The sequence below is a fragment of the Thunnus maccoyii genome, chromosome 18, assembly GCF_910596095.1.
Source record: "Thunnus maccoyii chromosome 18, fThuMac1.1, whole genome shotgun sequence".
In the NCBI taxonomy this organism is placed as follows: Eukaryota; Metazoa; Chordata; class Actinopteri; order Scombriformes; family Scombridae; genus Thunnus; species Thunnus maccoyii.
Window position 1 is genome coordinate 9,577,845 of NC_056550.1, and position 19,616 is coordinate 9,597,460.

Sequence of the window (19,616 nt, forward strand, 5' to 3'; positions counted from 1 at the left end):
ATTAATTCATGGTTGCAAGCCTTTGCAATACTAAACCACCACTTCTGCTGCTTAAAAGATAAGATAAATAATCGCAACATCATTCCTAAGCGTGTTAGAGCATCTATACCAGCAAGGTGTGTAATTCTTCATGTTGCAAATGACCTGGTGCATCCAATGATCTGTATTATCAGTGTAACATATTATTTACCAGTTCCCCTGTGGGCTGCTAGTGCTAGTAAGATTACATTTTATTTCACCTGGTCATGCACATGCATGTCTGCTGCATAATTTATAAGCTTCCAGAATACAATCCGATCTACAGAGAAATATTTTTGGTGGTAAATGTGTCTGAACCAGAGACACTGTCCTGTAACTGGAATGTCACAGGTTTGATCTTACTAAATATATGACCAATCTTGTTGAAATTCTGTTAAGGAAGATGTTTCTGTTCACTTTTCAACACTATATGACAAGGCAAACCTTTAAAGGACTAGTGTGTAAGATTTAGTGGCATCTAGCAGTAAAGTTGCAGATTGCAACCAACTGAATACCCCTCCCCTCCCCTCCCCTCCCCCTCTTTTTTCAAGTATGTAGGAGAACCTATGGTGGCTGCAAAAATGGTGCAACATGGTGGGCTCCATGGAGGAGGACCCACTCCCTATGCAGAGGTAACAAAAAGACATTTTTCCTTTCCGCTAGATGCCACTAAATTCTACACACTGCATCTTTAAAGCCATATTGTTGTTTAAAAATAGTTTAAAACCATTTTAAATTTTTTTTTTTTTTTTTAAAATCACTCTTAAAAAAGTTGAAATGTCTTCCAATCAATTAGACACACAAAATATATAACAATAGATACGTTTATTTTTATTAATTCACAAAAGACTTATTCAGTGGTTATAAAATAGAGCATAATCGATACTTTAACATCTAGAAATGTACAACAAAACAAAGAGCACACAGGAAACAAAAGGTGTAAAAACAAAGTGCACAAAGAAAAGACTTAACACTGATAATTGAGGAAATGTTAGATTTACTAATTGACAAATGAAAATAATTATGAATCAGAATATTTATGTCTTGCGTGGCACCCTGACTGGGTAATGCAATGATAAATCGATTGGTTTAAACGGAGGCTACGTGGTAAACAAAGGTTTACATTCATATAGAGCTACCTGTGGGAATTTCTCAAGAAAAGGAGACTTTTGTCAGTAGTAAGTCAAAGTGCAAACATTTTTTGGTGATAAAAAAAAACATGTTCGTACCTATGAATACCAATCAATTTTTACTGACAGTAGTATAAATATAAATACGCTCAGTAAGTCAGACAGAAAGAGGAGGAAGGATCAATATCTCCATGTAATAACAGATCTGTCTGTAGCTAAAACTGCCTCACACTGCATCTTGTGGCCATGTGGGACAAGAGTCAAACAATTCTCCTTTCCTTTCTTTGAAACACACTTGTGAAAGAGTCTTCATTTATGGGAAGTGATGTACATGATCCTGACCCATACTCTTAAAATCAAAACAAGTATTCAACATCAACAATAAATAACAGCATTCCTTCAGTGCAAAACTACACAAAAACAGAAAACATTAAATTGACAAACTAGACCTTAAATGGTCGGTGAAGTTGTTCATATCACTGACTTGAACACTCACTCGAAATCAGTTTTTCAAAGCAAACCAATTTAAAGATCTCATTTAGTTCAATAAGCGAGTCATGTCGTAATAACTTTAAACTAAATGCATTGCATAAAAAGCATCCACCTGAATTATTACAAGTGTGATTAGTCAATATCATAGCCGATTAATAATGTATCACCTCATCACCACATAACCAGCATCATTACTTCACTAGAGGGTACTAAACATCTATTTTAAGTAATGTTGAGGAGGATAAACAGAATTGAGAACAGACGTAAATGTAAACAAAACAAAGTAGAAGGTTTTCCATTTTCCGGCTAACACAGATCAACTGAATCTTCTCACCTGGCTTTCCTCTCTTCTCTTATTTGCTTTCTTTTTGATTCGACCCGGTTCATAAAACATCTTTAATGAGGTCTGTGAAAGCACACGAGCACAGGGAAAAAAAGCAAACATTTCTTTCTTTTCTGCTCATTATTAAGAAAAAAGACAAAGGTGCGAAAGCCCTGTGCTAAACTACCATTTGATGTCTCAGCGCAGCAGCCAGCAAATGAACTGTGATGATAATAATAACCGTGTTGGACAAAACCACAACTCAGAATCCTTCAAAGCAAATCACTGACTTCTGGTAGTGTTTCAGACAGATTTAACAGAGTGAATGTGTGCATCAGTTGCAGTTATTTTCTTCAAGTCTTTACAACAAGAGCAGTTAGTTTGTTTACATGTGGTTTTTATGGTAATGACCCAGGCCTGTAGGTGTGTTATGTTGTTATGGTGAACATTTTGGCATCAAAAGAATGACAGTGATCTCTTGACCTTTGATGGTGTCCTTTTTGGGCTGCATAGCTGGTGGTCAACAGCTTACGAGGCATCAGGTGAACATGTCATAGTTTGTGTGTGTGTCTGTGTGTGTGTGAGTGTGTGTGTGTGTGTGTGTCTGTGTGTGCGCACTATGTCTGGGCCAGCTGAAGTTCCTCCAGTCCATGTTTGCCCAGGTGATATCTGGCCAAGTCTTTTCTGGTCACCAGTCCGACCACCTGCAGAGGGTCACGAACCGAAAATGCGATGTCAGAACAATTGTCAACAAAACACACGAAGAAAAGAACACATACAAGAAAAAACAAACTCTTACCCTGTTCTCATCGTCCACTACCACCAGGTGTCTGAGTCCCAGCGCTCTGAACAGCTTAAACACACGAGGAAGAGATGTTTCCTGCAAACCAATCAAATTCATTCATTTACACAAAACTTTGGCACAAACAAGTCTGACACAGTCCAATCAGTCCGTTGTGTGTCTGTATTACCTGTGGTACAGTGTAAGGCGTTGCGTTCATGAACTCTGTGAGATCCATCATACACTCCCTCTCATCCTGGGAGACGTGGATGCTCTGGATTGGGGGGAAGCGGGGGTAGGCGTCCCTGAAGTCCTTCAGCTGGAGCTTCCTCTGGGTCAGCCTGGACCGGGCTAATTCAACAAACACCTGCCAGGAGACAGCAGGAACTAGCAGTGACTGATTCCACTTCCACAAAGATGATGATTCTGAATATATTTTCTGCCACTTTTCTGTACTAACATGCACAAAAGGCAACATTTTCCTCCCATCACTGATCTTACCTTGTGCTTGAGAAGAACAATGAGCTGAGAGCGAAGGATGAGGCCGCAGAGCTTCGCTGGCTGAATGGGAGAGAGGAACAAAAGGAGGATGTGATTACTGTTCAGTTTGGTGTGGGGTGTCGCCCTGGAATTTCTGTAATTATGTGTCGTAAGTTACTTTTTTTGTTGTACTTTTTGAATGTATTAATTTCCCAGAATGACTTTACACACCCTCCAAACAATGGGAACTTGACTGTTTCTGTTCAACTGTGGACACAATATGAGGTGGAAGTGGGTAATAACTTCCTAAAACATGTCTGCATTGCATTTTGGCCTACTATTTGATATTGCAAATGCAGCTAGTCTCTGTTTCTCACTGAATAAATGCTGATTGTTGGCAAAAAAAAATGGCACCTTGAGAGAGGCCCTCTTTACAAAAGACCACATTTACAGCTGATATTTTAGTTTTACATCAGTGACTTTCTGTAAATTATATTCTGTATTTTTTCCTGCTATTAAACTGCATTGTATCTTCACTAGAAAACATCACTTAATGTTGTCAGTATTTAAGTGTTTTACAAAAAACACTGGTAGATAAAGGCATCTGTGGAGCAGTATTGAGTATTGAGGATCCAAGCAGATATAAAAATAGGATCATTTTCTTCATTCAAGTCAGTTCACTGCTATGCCTTTATGATCTAAACTTGACTCAAATCCAGAAGAGAACCCAAACTGTGGTACAGTACCTCATCACTACCAGCAACCTGCGCGACAACAGGGAAGCCGTTGTGATTGGTAGAGGTGTTGCTGAGGACGTCCACGATTGTTCCCACCTTCTCTATCCTGTTCAAACAGGTGACTGGTGAACTCATCACTTCTCTGGAATGAGAGAGATTGGGGGGGGGGAAGAGAGAGTGAAAGTGAGGATAATACACTGATTACATACAGCGAACAATAAACCATCCTCCTCATGTTGTTGAATGTTTTGAATATAGTTTAAATTTCATCAAATCAGCCATCAAGAAATCAAACAGGATCTTACCTGGCAGTCAGCCAGTGGGAGGTGGCAGGAGCCTCCCAGTGCAGGAAGGGAACACTCTGCAGCTTGATGTGGATGTCATACAGACCCTGAAACCAGAAGAGACAGGTTACAGACAGCTGTGTCCCACTTCCACACAAAATACTAACTGCATACAGTATGTACCATAGACTAGTTTTTGTAGAATATTGTTTGTGCAGTTAGAATACAAGAAATGAACACACTTTACTGTTTTATAACCAGTCTAACCAGAAATGATATAATACTTGCTCATCAATCAATCAAAGTCCAACTTTGGAATGTCACTGCCAATTAAACTTCACAAAGAGAAAGCAAAAGCTACAGATTTAATAGTATGACTTTTTTCATTCCTTTCATTTGCACTTGCAGTTTACTTAAATATTTTTTGCAGCAGTAAGCAGCTGCTTTGTGCATTGTATTGAGTGACAATAATGTACATGAACAGCACACTCAAGCAATTTTCAAGTGTGAACACATACATACTCAAAATCTGCTAAGAATTAGTGTGGTGATATGGGTTTGGTGCACAGCTGTTGTGTCATCGTGGGTGCACTCCAGTAGCCTTCTGGTTAAGACACATGCTGCATATCTGACTCCTTTCTGTGTACGATTTGGAACATCAGCAAATGGGACACAGAAGGAGGCAGGAACAGTGTGTGTCCCTGCCTCTTTACTCACCTCTACAAAGTAGTCTCCGACTATCTTAGCGGTCATCAGGACGAGCATGATGGGAAGACCATATGTGACATTTCCTGTGGCCTCCACCATGATGACAGTCAAACTGAGAGTCATCCTCACGATGCCACCTGTGGAGACCAGGGCATTACTATACTTTTATACTGTTTTGTATTATATGCTACATTATAATGCTATCAAATGTTTTACTGAGTATTTAATATAATAGATATGAAAAGAAGACAACATCTGAGTACTGATTGGTCATAATAATATGGTACTTAAGAGGTTGGGGTTACTCACCTAACTGAGCTGCAGCTCCAATCAGGGCATATTTACCAGGATCAGCCCAGATCTAACAGAACACACACACAAAGTCAAACAGTAAAGTCAAAATGTGTTGATGTGTTTAGTTCAAAAGGAAAACCTCAACTCACCAATTAACCACTTCGGATGGTTGTGTGCTTTTCTAAGCAACCAACTTCACAGAGAATATCTACAATAATATCACTTTCTCACTATTATATATTTAAAATAGTTCAAAGTCTGAGATTTATTACATTAATTTCTCAAAGAACATAGAAAAACATGCAAAGCAAAGGTTAGATGTCAGACTGCGTTCAAATCTATTTATTTTTTACATAAATGATATTATAAATAATGTGATAGTGTAAATATAGTTTGGACGCTTTTTGTACTACTGGCATTGATGATGTCATCATTTTATTTTATGAAATCTTTCTTTTTCTATTTATGTTTCCAGGCAGGACGGTAGGAGAAACAGTCAATGTCCTCATGTTGAGTCATGCTGAGTCATGTTGAACGCTAGAGAGAATCGCCTTTTAAGAGTTCCATTATGTGTGTGTGAAAGCGTGCATATTGATTATGTTGAATTTTCTATGGTTTAGTTTATAAAAGCCAGCCTTTCAGATGGAAACATTCAGCCATGAAAGTGTGAAGGCCACTTAGCAGCTGAAACAGTGAACTGAGCTGAACACTGACCCTAAACATGAGGAAAGAACAAGAAAAAAAAAAAAAACCCAACATGTGATATGTAACACATATCACATCCTGTGTAGGTCAGCCCAGAGTAGCAGAGAAGTTGCGGAGAAGTTTAACAGTCAGTCAGAACATTACCACACTGTGCATGTTTGTAGTATTTTGTCATTGATTAATAATTTTGAGAAGCTGGTAGATTTCAAAGGTAATCTGCAGATTGTTTTACAGCATAAGACAGCAAGAGGGTGCTGTTGTTGCAGAACAAAGGGTCCCTTAAGCTGAAAGGAAGATGTTTAAGTGGGAAGCTAATGGAAAAACTATTATTTCCAACATGTTTCTCTTCTTCTGTAAACCCATAATGAAAAACAAAAGCACACATAGCAACATCAGTGACTAAGAGATCAGACTTAACACAAATATTGTCACTGCAAAAGGGAGCATCAGGAGTTCTGGGAAATGTGGTCTTAAGCTTGAGAAATATGGTCTATTTAAGTAATTAAAGCAAAGTTTTACATTGAATTTGGCAATAATACACTGATTGTATATTAGCTGTAACCACAAAAGACAGGACAGGCAAGTTCTAAAATTAAATTCAATCACAATATGACCTGTTTTCAATGTGGGAACTGAAAAATGAGGTGTGTCTTGTTGTCATAAAGAGTAATTGCACCCACACACACTAACCGAGCCATTGGAAGTGATGGAGGCCAACAGTATTCCACACAATCTCCCCCAGGCTGCTCCAATCAGCAGAGATGGGATGAAGACTCCAGCAGACACCGCCAGGCCGTAGGTCCAACAAGCCAGGAAAAAATAAGTCAGGGTGAACAATCCCAGGGTCAGAGGATTGTAGGTTCCTTTGAGACAGAAAGGAATGACAGGTGACATAAGAGAATGATATTAACTTTATTCATTACAATCACACTTCCTTCTACATATATATGCTCCCTCTATAAAAAATAAACGAGGAAAAAATGTCCAGTGTACTTGTTTGTACATATTAGAGGTGTAACTGTATTTATTATTCTACAAAGCTTGTTCTCACACACAGCTTTACCTGGCTGGTTGTGGAAGAGACTACGGACGCTTCTCTCAGGAGTGTTGAAGAAGGCTGTTGCCATGGAGTTATACTCCCCATCTGCACAGAACAGCTATAGAGAAAGACAGAGAAAATGATAAGAATGACACAACAAGAGAAAGAGACACAAAGAGCTTTTCTCCAACTGTGTTCTTGTGTCCTTGGTGAAGCTTTCATGTGCCATCTAGCAGTTAATATAGGATTCCAAAACCTGGAACATGAGGGCCGAGACGTATTGCCAACTAAGAATGTATATACTATCTTGGTGGATCAGTGGTCTAAGGTGCATATAAAATGTAAACGTGATGGTCCTTTATCATGTCACTCCCATTCCTCTCTCCCAATGTTTCCTGTTCCTCTTGAATTTGATCTAACATAAATAACAAAATATCTTGAATAACCAACCAATCAATGTGTAGTATATATTTTTACTGGACAATTAAAACAATTGTCCAGTTTTATCTCATTCTTCATAGTTCCTTTAGTAATGCTGTCTTCATGATGCTGGTAAAGCTTAACGATGTGTAACTGTATGGTGTGGCAAAGTCTTATCTGAATCTGCACGTCAGTCTAATTTGATGAATCATGCAAGTATTTCACAATGTTTTTTTTTTTTAAATATAAGCTTGTCCAGATAACAAAAGATGAAAGTTGTAAACTCTCCTTTCTTGAATTTCATAATCAGCTGAACCAAGAAAAGCTGGCAAGAGAATGTTTTCAGACTGCTGACAAAGGTGGCACATGTCAGAGGTGCTTGTGTACCTGCAGTGGGTACTCCTCAGTGTGCTCTGGCCCCAGAGGTTGACAGTCATTGGAGAAGTAGATCATGGTGAAAGACACTGTCGCCGTCACTGCAGCAACCAACATGGCCTCCATTACTTGCAAACAAGGGCGATGGACGTATCTGATACACACACACACACGCACACATAAACGAGATGGCATTAAAGTTTTTAAATCCTACACATGACGATCTTAAATCAACCAGAAACGTCCAACATATTGATGTATTATCAGCCTCAACGTGGACTTTCCAAAGTGACGAGGCAACTTGTTTATCAAAACAGCTGAGTGGAAAACAAAACTTATGTGCCAAATCTGCCTTCTTCCCTGAGGAGATGTGGCTCTATAATCCAATTATTGTTATGAAACGTGACACAAATACAAACTTTTGCCTCATGCTCACTCACTGTGTCGGATAACAAGAAGGGTATTCTTAGAGGCAGGACAGCCCAGACAGGCATGAATATAATGAACTGTATGTATCCATATTAATGCTATTCACAGAGTCAACAAGGTTGTTTTACATCTTTAAAAGTCTGTGGGTCACTACTTCGATGTACCTCATCATACCATTACTCCTAAAGCTTTAGGTTTTATGTCTTGTGGGTTTATTTCTCCATAATCATACCATAAACAGAAGAACACTTAGATATGCATTTTGACTGATATTTTCCACTGTCATACATTTTCAAAAACCAAACTGTGTGGGTAATCTTTTTTCCATATCCAAGTGCACCCAATAGTTTATTTCTAATGTATATCTCCCTAATTCATTATGTACAGTACAACACAATTTGCACTGTCATGGTTCAACAATAAGACTTGCTCGATTGCACGGGCCAAGTAAAATGTCACGTCGGGCTAATAAATCTAGCAACTCACTTTGCCGATCAGGCAAGTGAGTGGTTATAAAAAAAAAGAAGAAACAAGTTTCATCTTTTTTTTTTCAATTATCATTGTATCAAAAGTTATGTTCTGGTTCTCTGGCACACAGCATAGCCCCCCCTCCCCTTGCACGCATCGAAGAATATTGACACGCTGTTGGCCAATCGAGAACTGAGTAGGCTAGTAGTCTGATGCGTGAAACAAACATCCCTCAAGATTATGTGAGCACTATCAAATAAAGGAATCAGTGGAGCATGTAATCTTTCACTGCCATAAATACTCTCGAGAACGAGAAACATTAAAGAGGGAAATCAAGAAACTTGAAGTGGAAGAAATAAGTCTAAAACATGTATTTGCCCTCGGGTTAAGGAGTCTACTCCATTTTTTTAAAAAGAAACTGGGCTGATCAAAAGAATTTAGTGTTCAGTGAAATATAGAGGATGGGTCGTACCATTTTCAATATGCAGGAATGTTTGTTGCTTCACATCTATGACACTCTGTGTCCTTGTTCTGTTTCATTTACTTAAATAAAGATTAAACATGACAATTAACTTCAGTCTTTGTTGTTATTTGATAACCGCTAATAAATAAAACAACTTTTATAGGGGCAAGTAAAAATTGATTCAGCCAAGTAGATTTCTGACCCACTTGCGCGACCAGGCAAGTGAAAAAAAAAAAGAAAAATCAATGTTGAACCCTGACTGTGGTTGTTTACATGCAATAGTACGTGCATTTTTTTAAATGAAATATTTATCCAAGCTTATGGTAACACTACGTCCTCTCCATACAGAAGAACTGGCACTATCAACTGGTTTAATGACTCACACATGATGTCAATGGGTATGTAGATTTAAAGATAGCTGTCAAGCCACCATTGTAATTTCATGTTGTGCATAATAACCTCAAATTTGCTTAAACCAAACTCTGAACATTTCCAAACTGTTCAAGAAAGATGCAACATTTTTATTTCACTTTTTTTCATTTACAGTCAAAAACCAAATGTTGCAATAATAATTATCATCAATTATTATAACAAACATCTAATGCTGTTTATAATTCTCCATATTAGTCAGATTGTAATTGCATTTACAGATATTTGAACCATTAACTACTGACTTTATGTTCTTCTCATGCTCTCATCATGATATATGTGCATATACTGTATATATGAACTGTCGAGCACCAGACAAGGAAGTAGGAATCCACTGGTGTCTTAGCAGAAGTCTCCTCCCATATCAGTAAAGCTTGCTGTGATTGTTCCTGTTCTTACGCTGTGAAACACATCAATCACAAGGAGCTGATATTCTGAGAAGCTGCTTTAAGAGTGCACTTGGAAATTTCCTAATCTTACACCCCACCCTGTTTTTGACAAGCAGCAGCAAATCCTTCATGCTACCATGTGTTGTTTTTTTTGGCACACTAGACTAACAAAGCAGTTCTTCATATGTCACCTGATGCTTTGTTGAATTTTAGGCCATGTTGATGACAGTTTTATTTGTACTTGTAGGCTTTCGTTCCCTTTTGAAAACCTTACCTGATCCTGAAGATGGTCAGCCAGTAGTTGAGAACGTTGAACAGAGCTCCCAGCAATCCACCTGCAGAGGAGAGTTATGATTATGAAATTCTGGCAAATTAATTATTTGTGGCCTCCACACAAGATAGACAATACTAGAGTCAACGAAGAAAGATGTGTTTACCTATAGCTCCCATAGCGATGAACAAGGGAATCTCATAGAGGTTATAGGCCACACGCTGAGAAAGAAAGAAATTACAGATCATGTTTTACATTCAACAACAAATAACATAAAGCTGGGAAAATACACAATATACAGTAAGTATATAATGTATTAAAATGTGTATAAAGTTTCTCACTTCATTCTCAAAGCGTCCAAAGTTAATGAGACCTGGGTTGGAAAGGTCACCTGGATTGTTGTGATAGATACTCAGGAAGAAGTTCAGAGTGAAGGTAGAGATCATGGAAGCAAAGAACTGAAGATGGGAAAGAAAGAGGAAGACAAGGATGATGAGGAAGTGAACGGGAAGAAGTGAGACACACTTCTCCTTTCACTTTAATTTCCAGTACTTAATCCAATATCATTAATCACAGCTTTATAATGAGTTTAAAAACAGGACCATGTGACTTACTATCCTCCATGTCAACATCTGGTTCCAGAAAGAAGCTCCTTCCTCCAGAGAGAACAGAACGCCGCCTGATGACCAAAGGAACAAAAACACAGTCAGAAAACAAACGCACCAACAAAAGGCTGTGCTGAGACATTATTGTGCAGTGGAAGCTGAATGTTTACTGGGTTCATGTGAGTTAACTGCGACCACATCTTTTTACACGATGCCAACAGATTGAGACACGGTTTGTGAAGTATTTCCACACTAATGGTGATAATGTCTGCGGGAAAATAGCCTCCATATGTACAAGGCACGTTTTTTGCCACAAAAAGCAGGATCTTGAGCAGTATCAGATTAGTGGAGGAAGTCTGTTTCTCTCTTAAATTTTAGCTTTAAATTCTCACACACTTCTCATCTTGTATCGCTGTCATCATCAATCATCACAATGAACCCGCCGTCTGCCAGCACACAGCCTGTACTTGTTCACCAAGCGCTGCTCAACAGATGTTGATGGGAAATCTTATTCTCACTCTTTGGAAAACAAGTGGTTTCCTCGCAGCTTTCTTTTTCTCTAGGTTGGGCATGCAGCCATGCTGTTGAGCTATTGGCTTTATAGCAGTGTTACTTCCCACACTGCTAAGGCAGATTAATAACAAAGCACGCGTTTATACTGCTCTTTGATGAGGTTGCGGTTTTTACCGACTGGTGCTCCAAAAGCAGCTGAAACTCCGGCAGCAGCTCCAGCAGAAACAAAGTCTCTTTTTTCTGTGTCTCTCCGGAAGTATTCAAAGATCTACAAACACACACACACACACTTATTGTTAGAAGTCCTTCTACTCGCTAGCACACTCTAATCACATTTTAAAAACATATGAATAGCACACAATCATGCTTGACCAATGAACTTTAATAAATCACAAATAAGGAAATGTAAAATTCCCCAAATTGCATAAAGCATCTTTAGTAAAACAAGTGTCTCCTGTTTGTAACAAAGTCACTGCAATTAAAAAGGACCAATATGCTTGTAATACAATGTCAAATTTCACACTGTATAGGAACTCACTACACACACACTGACCTTGAAGTCTCTCTTTAAAGAGGTGCTCCTGCCCTGGGAGACTCCCGCAGCTACAACTGCACCAGAGTGAATCATGGGACCTTCCTGAGGAATTGTGGGTAAACAAAAGGACAGGTATGACAGAGAATTCTTGGCTTGTCTTAAGACAGCAACAACTTGCAATTATATATTTAATCAATCCTATGACTAGAGTGCATATGATATTGTGAAACACGTTATAATTTATACTTTATAATGCAGTGGCTGAACAAAGTGAAGTGTTACTGCAGCCCAGTGCCAGTGTTTGTGCTCTCATGATATGAATCTAGCCTCGCTCATGCACAGGAACAGTGAGGAGAGATGCTTATTACAAGTGAAACACGTCACTTTACCCCTGATCTGAATGATCCCGATCTGACAAAGCGGATCTAAGTTATGTGTATTATATTTTCACTGATGAAAGTTTTGAGGGTTTACAATGCCTACCTTTCCAACAGCAAGACCACCAACCACTGAACAGATAACACCACACACTTTCACCAGCAGTGTCTGAGGAAGACAAACACAAAAAATGTAAAAAAATAAAGTTCCTTCCTGCTCAAAAACAGAAATTCATGTTATGCTACTGATGTGTTAGTGTGTCTGTACCTTGAGTCGTACCACCCGGGGTATCTTGACTCCGTTCAGGTAACACTTTATCTGAGGGATACCACTTCCTGCTGCGATGGGCTGTATGAGAGGGAGGAAGAGGAAATGAAGGTTAAGAGGGTGAGGGTGAAGTGTGTGAGGAACTGAGAAAGAGAGAGTTACATCATAGAGAAAAGAGTAATATTTGAGAATGTGACTGGATATGATAAGAGAACAAACAGGGTGCAGCTGTTCATTGTTGGCTGTTTTTCCATCATCCTGTGGTTATCTCGTGAAATGGCATTAAAAGCTAAAAGGGTTAGGCAAGAAGGAAATGTTATGTTGAACTTCAGTAGCACTTGATCGCCAACTAATAAACTGTTGCTGACCAGAGTGGCAGGAATAGGGAAACAAACTCATCTTTACAAATTTTCCAAAATTATCCACTGTTGGAGTCAAACTTGTGCAAACATGCTATTGCCCAATAAGTTTTCACTTCCACATCAGTTTGAAAGGCTTTCACTTCTCGTAACTGACTTCAAAGCTTCTATGGCAAACCTCTTAAAAATCAATTCTCACACACACTCGAGGAATGAAACATGTTAAAAAAAAAAGAGAGGAAGAAAACGCTCATACTAAAAACAGAAATAAAGATAAGAATTGTTTCCAAATAAGGAGTCATTATAATTTACCAAAAGGTCACATATGTTCCTCTCCCAGTCTTACCTCAAAAAACGCAACTATAATGGCCCCCAACATGACAAAGACGGAGTTGAGGACAGCCCAGAGGATGAGAGAGATAGAAAGGCCGCCCACCTCTGTGAACTTCTCTATGTCTGTAAGGGGTCAGAGGTCAAGGAAAGGTCTGGTGGTCCTGAGGGTGTGATGATAGTTTTGACTGGGAAGATACATAACCATCAACTCTTATTATAACAACATATATAATAAACTGGCTAGCTGTTACTGCAGATAATAAAAAGATACCAGGTAAAATAAAGATTTATAATTTAGTACACTCTTAAAATACTAGAATACTGCCCAAGTATGACATTTCTGTACAGTGGAGGATGAATTAAGCAAACTAATGTTCCTTAACAGAAATATGAAGACTTTTAGTTGATGTCATGCAAAAAGGGAGAATGTAGCGCAGTAAAAACCGGAGAAAGGCAATATATTCTCAAAAGCTAATAAATCTGTATCCTCAATCATTGCACTGCCTCGCTGTGCTATCTCTGTGCAGTTTAAGTTTGTATCTTGTACAAAATGTCAGGATACTCTCTTTGACCACTTGGTATTTGATCCCAGCCAGCTCCTCCACCACTATGTCTATCATGCAGGCGATGAGGCCCGTCAGAAAGCCGATTAGACCGCAGACCACCCAGCGACTGATCTCCAGACAGCGGAAACCCTAAAGATACACAACAAGACAGGGAAGGACAGGAGGACAGAGGATACAGGAGAAGTGGTGAGAGAAAATACATGAACATATACACAGTAACATATTAAGGCAGGTGGTTAAACACTATGTTCAGGTCCCACTCACCATGTAACTCATCCTCCTCTCCTCCTCCAGAAACAGCTGGTTCTCAATGTTATCATAGTCCAGACTCTGGAATAAAACACACAATGAAAGAAAATAAATCAGTGAAATGAAGATAAAATCTGGTCTGAGGCAACTTCACAGATAATTATATTAACTCCTATTCTTCTGTGCTTCATGATAGACACAAATGTAGTACTGAAATGTCAAAGCCAACTGTCTTACATATACTTCATTGGAGCAATTTCAGCAGCTTCATAGCAAACCCAAAATATGTTAATACAAAGCTGGTTTTATCAGCTGTTGCCAGTTTTTCAGTCTTTAAGAAGATTATTGCCCCTTTTGTTGCCCCAACATGTGCAATGTTACTGACTCATTTTACTCTTCTGGTAAAATTTGGTCTTTTTTGGTGCTACCATTATATGTCATTTGGAAATGTTCAAATTTTACACATAGAAGACATTAAAAACAATGTCATTCAGTGTAATCCAGGATTTGCAGAATCATCCAATAGTTTTACCTCATATTTAAGTGACAGCAGCTTCTCATTATGAGGGATCTCTTTAGGTCGGCCCCTCAGAGAGTCCTGCAGGGAAAAACACAGAGACGACAGCGGTCACCACACCAACACTGACCTTTGACCTGGTGAATGATGTGAGGGACGGCGAGGAGTTGTGAACTATGTTACTACAAAAGGAATCAAACATTTAAAATAGGACAGAGTAAATCACAAACATCTGAAAAAAAAAAGAGAGAGTCGTCTTTTACACTCCAGGCGGCAGTTCGTAGGATTTTTGAAAAATCAAAGAAGATCACTTAAAAAGAAAAAGAGGATAGATTTTACTAACTCACACATTGGAGCATTAATGATGAGGCAAATGGAAGTGACTGTGAAGAAAACACGCACCAGTGTTTCCTTCAAAAACAGTATAAAAATAGAATTTAGGTCTTGTGAGGTCAAAACGAAACGAAAAACAAAAAGGAATTCTTGTAGGTATTTCGTTGATTTTCAGAGTGCTGAAGGAAACACTGTTGCAAATGAGTCCATCCTGACATACATGCACACAAGCCAGCTACAGGCAAATAATCAAAAGTACTACATTTCACATTCACATGCAATGTTAGGCAGGCTCGTGTCACACAGCTGCGGCCCATGTGTACAGCCATACAATCACCAGCAACAGAGTAAAATAACTGACATTTACATAGATAGAACAAAACACTCTGGAAATGAACCTTTGTTTAAGGCAAACATCAAGAAAAACCACATGCATCGCATCACATTCCCATCAGCCAGTGAAAACAGAACTGAATCTGATGGTTTCTGTCATGGAGGAAAACAGATGTGATGTCCTATCAAGCTACGTGATGAAATAGCTTCAAGCATCAGTCATACGGCCCTGTGCTGGGATGTCACCACTGACTGCAGCACGAAGCAGAGACTTTTGCTTATTTTCTTGGGTTCAAGAGTGCATCTGAAATGCTGACTTGTTGTGATTTGTTTGGTATTTCTGAGAGTTTTTCTATTGTCTGACTGATACTGTAACTGTGCTAAGAGTATAGAAATAAACCTAATTAAACTGGACTCTGGTGTTAGCAAATTCAAACGTGTTAACACTTTTTGGGCTTCGTATTTACAGCACAACCATTCTGTGAACTGGACGGTTTTGTGAAAGTCCTGAACTTTATCTTAATCAGTTAAGATTCCTTAAGTTTCTGAAAATACCAAATGATTGAGTGGTCAGGGTTGAGCACGCTATTAAACTCATGGCCTGCATCGACCCATCATTTGCAACGCATTATGGTGGAAACCATCAGACAGTTTCCAAACACGTGCCTTTCATGCTCACGGGTTGAGTCAACTGTCGCTGGGCTGCTTAGGCCTTTTAGCAGGTCATTCCTGTGTCAGCTTTCCCACAATAGACTTCAGCCGTATTCAGCAGGAAGTAGCTGAGTTAAATTTAAATACAAAAAAAGTTATGTTTACATTTGGTGTTATAGACCAGACCTGCACATATAGGGGGAGGGGGGGGGGGGGGTAGAAAACCTCAGATCCTGTTGATGCAATTCGATGTGTGTTTAGCTGGGAATTTTGATGAAGTCTGAAGTTTGCATGCATTAATTTCATGTTAAACAAACCTTTGTTTTATAGACATATCTAGTAATTATTTTGCTACCTTGCCTGAATGTTCACGATGCCTTAATAAATTAAGGTTGATTGGTCAGCGTCAAGTGGATCAATGACATGACACAGTGGCCAGACACTGCTTATCCAGACACCTACACATTTATTTTTTTAAGTTTAGTACAAAGTCTTAACTAGTAAAGACAAGTCATGTTGCTTTATAAGTTATAAAAAGAGTCACATTACTAGTTATGAAGTGTTTCCCACACACATACACATGGGAAGACACTGGGTCCCATAACTTCCCCTCCTTATCTTTTAGCTTGAAGCCATAAAGCTTTTGGATCCCTTTCAGGGATCTGGATTTGCGTGTTTATTTGTTTTACAACCTGCTACACAACAGCTTTTTGGCATTTTCCTGTTTCTCCCATTAAGTGAAAGATTCTTTCCCCAAAAGGGGTTGCGGCCTTGGCCCTTGATGATGTGATGCTGGTTTGGTCTATTTAAAATATTGTAAAACATATTAAATATACTTACTTCCTCATAAAACATTTGCAAAGCTGATTATTTGCATATTTGAAATCCTGCATTGTTTACATCCATATTTTCTTGCTGTCAGTCTTCCTTTTACTTGCCTTCATTGGCACATTATTGCCACCAACTCCTGAATCTGAATCACAGCTATAAATGCCCCCGACATCGCGCTTGATACTGTGCTGCAAAAAAGATATTAGCAGATAACTTCTCATTGATTTGGTTGTGGGTAGATATGGGTTTATTATTAAACATTTCAGCAGTCTGTAAGTGCTTCTAAGGGTTCTCGATGGAGTGATGGCTTGATTGATAGGAGTGACAGACAAAGAAAGAGACAGAGTACGGTGACGTTTCGAGCTCGGACTTTACCTCGTCTGACGTTATCTCCTCCTCCAAATCCACCGTGCTGAGTCTGCCTATCTGAAATATACTGCCTCCTCCAGACAGCTACAGACATCACAGACAGCAACAGAAATATATATGGCTATGTGGAGCTATTTGCAGGCTGTTGTGTTAACATCACACATATCCTGGTATCCAGCTAATAGTAAAGGGGTCCCACAAGTGTAAGAAACTAATACTAAGTGTGATACAGTGTCAGATGGACGTGACACTCTTCTGTCGGAAGTAAAAGTACGTGTTTAAAAGTCTATTTTAGTGAAAATCAAAAGCAGCTACATCCAAATTTATTCAGAGTAAAAGTAACTGTGAGAATGCTGTTGGATGTAATCTTTGTGACTTTAAAACTCTGAGATGACAGAGTTCAAAAGTAATTTTTGTAAGTGGGAAAAATGGAAATTATGATATAAAAATCACCTATAAAGTAACAACAGATTACTCTTCCCTTCTTTACCTTTGAAATGATAAAATACTGGGACTGAAGTTCTTTTTTTCTGATGCTTATTCTATAATTGATGTGATTTCAGCTGTTGTTGCAGTGTCTTAAAAACACTTTAAGTACAAGCTACTCATTATCATCAACAAGAGAAGGGCAAGTAGTTTACTTCCACCTTTGGTCCTGATGGTGTAGGAAGTAACTTCAACAGTCACTAAATTGTAGTGACTATATTAAAAGGAAAAAGGAAGCTGGATTTTCCAGTGTGTTTCAAAATTATCTGGACCGCTGACTTCATTCAGTCTAAGGATAGCAGGTCTAGAAGCTCATAACATTATCAGAGCTCAGTGTTCACTTATAATACCATTATGCCCTCTAACATACCGACAACAACCTTGCACATAATTGAAAATGTATCCATAACAGCCACAGATTACCTGTAAATCTATGTAACCTGATCTGATTATTTCTGAAGTACGTCAAGTTTTTTTGTTTTTTCCCAAACGGAAAACGTTTACGATGACATAAGGTTACAGTATGACCTTTGTCATCACCACTCTTTTACAAGTTATGACTACGATCAGGTTAAGTAGTTTATAATGATGGACGTGTTCGTAATATGGTAGTATAAGGTCACCATCAGTCTGCCTTTTCCAATTTCAGTAATCCCAGTAACAAGCTATGGGATGGACTAGTTCTTTTAAAACCCTCTATAATCTGATTATTTTTCTAGATAACTGACTTTAATTACGTGCATCATGCAAGTCATTTAATTAGCACTAATTCAATTATTCATCCAGTAACAAAGCTTGTTGTTGCATGTGTTGCCCAGTTGCAAACATGCCATAACACATGAAAAAAAAGAACGCTGTGTAGACGGCGATACAATAAAGTTCGTAACAAGCATTCACGGCCCATGCAGCATTTAAAAACATGACCTAACTTAACCTTTAATAAAACATGACACAGCATATTCATCTTATATTGCTGTAAGAGTTAACAGCTGTCAGGGTAAGTTAGCCACCGTGCTAGCTTTACCTGTCTGGAGAGTTTGGGCTGCTCGGAGCCGTTGAGCAGCGGTGTCCCCTCTCCGGCAGCCCCGGACTCGTCGGCTCGGCTAGACCACGACACTTTCTTCGTGATGTTGGCCATAGTCGCCTCCGGTAGCTCGCCACTCTCACCGTCGCCAAATTACTTCATTAATTGCAACTGTTGCTAGCTAACTATTGTTATTCTTCCCCGGAGCTCCCCATGACCATTCGTGTAACTCGTGACGCTTTGTAAGGCTCGCGTGAAGGGCCAAAAATATCTGTTTGGCGCGTTGGATGCTGGGATTTGTAGTTTTCCTGTTTCCTAGTTATCTTGTGCGAACATGATAAATTACTATAAATTGACACAATGTGTGTGAAACATTTAAGCCTTTATTAATTATTCATAATCATTTATAAGGTCAGGACTAATGATTAATCAGTGAATGTGACTATCAAGCAATTATTTACTATTTACAGCCCCCAAGAACTCATTACTAAATCTTCATTTGGGTGAAACTGGAAGACTAAAAGGCAAAATAGCACATTGAATGTTTCAGAAGCATAAAGTCTGTTATAGCACCACTTTAGTATTACCACAACAACAGTTATAAAACAGTTTTTACCAGAGATTTTTGAACAGGCTGCAAAATACTGAGACACTAGATAGGCTTTGTGTATGTCAGCAAATGACCAAATAGACCATCAGGAAGTTTAGAGGCAAGCCAGGCAGACCACAGGTCTGTCATCAGGTGACTTAACAAGTCAATAAAATCATTTTAGCCTGCAGTTATAAATGATTATAAGTCATTAATAAATAGTTAGTGGTTCATATGTTCTGAGTCATCAGGTCTGCAGTTATACCTAATAAGTCATTAATGAAAATAATTAAAGTCTGAAATTATAAATTATTATAAGTCATTAATAAATAGTGTTTCACATGTTCTGAGTCATCAGGTCTGCAGTTATACTTAATAAGTCATTAATGAAAATAATAAATTTCTGCAGTTATAGATGTTAATAAATTGTTAATGAATGGATTT

General features: G+C 38.6%; 1 protein-coding gene across 2 annotated transcripts; it reads right to left on the reverse strand.

Moving 5' to 3' along the window:
• Nucleotides 1–828: 828 nt before the first annotated feature.
• Nucleotides 829–18,843, reverse strand: clcn7 (chloride channel 7). 2 transcript variants are annotated; one of them, XM_042393075.1, is made up of 25 exons: nucleotides 18,584–18,843; nucleotides 17,080–17,157; nucleotides 14,572–14,637; nucleotides 14,055–14,120; nucleotides 13,787–13,919; nucleotides 13,238–13,347; nucleotides 12,533–12,613; nucleotides 12,371–12,433; nucleotides 11,906–11,989; nucleotides 11,527–11,620; nucleotides 10,849–10,913; nucleotides 10,576–10,692; nucleotides 10,401–10,455; nucleotides 10,238–10,298; nucleotides 7,798–7,939; nucleotides 7,015–7,108; nucleotides 6,642–6,814; nucleotides 5,262–5,313; nucleotides 4,962–5,089; nucleotides 4,266–4,351; nucleotides 3,970–4,102; nucleotides 3,245–3,304; nucleotides 2,934–3,110; nucleotides 2,762–2,842; nucleotides 829–2,666 (listed from the first exon to the last, which is right to left on the reverse strand). In XM_042393075.1, exons 1-25 carry the CDS (start codon nucleotides 18,695–18,697, stop codon nucleotides 2,580–2,582), a joined length of 2,400 nt encoding a protein of 799 aa, XP_042249009.1. In that variant the 5' UTR covers nucleotides 18,698–18,843; the 3' UTR covers nucleotides 829–2,579. The 2 variants fall into 2 exon arrangements, with proteins under 2 accessions (XP_042249009.1, XP_042249011.1); XM_042393077.1 differs by lacking the exon at nucleotides 17,080–17,157.
• Between the last annotated feature and the right edge of the window lie 773 nt (nucleotides 18,844–19,616).

Coding starts and splice junctions, on each gene's coding strand:
- clcn7 (XM_042393075.1), bottom strand. CDS start 18,697: ATGGCCAACATCACGAAGAAAGTGTCGTGGTCTAGCCGAGCCGACGAG. Junction 11,990..12,370: donor GTGGTCTTGCTGTTGGAAAG/GTAGGCATTGTA, acceptor ACAATTCCTCAG/GAAGGTCCCATGATTCACTC. Junction 4,103..4,265: donor TCCCACTGGCTGACTGCCAG/GTAAGATCCTGT, acceptor CTCTCATTCCAG/AGAAGTGATGAGTTCACCAG.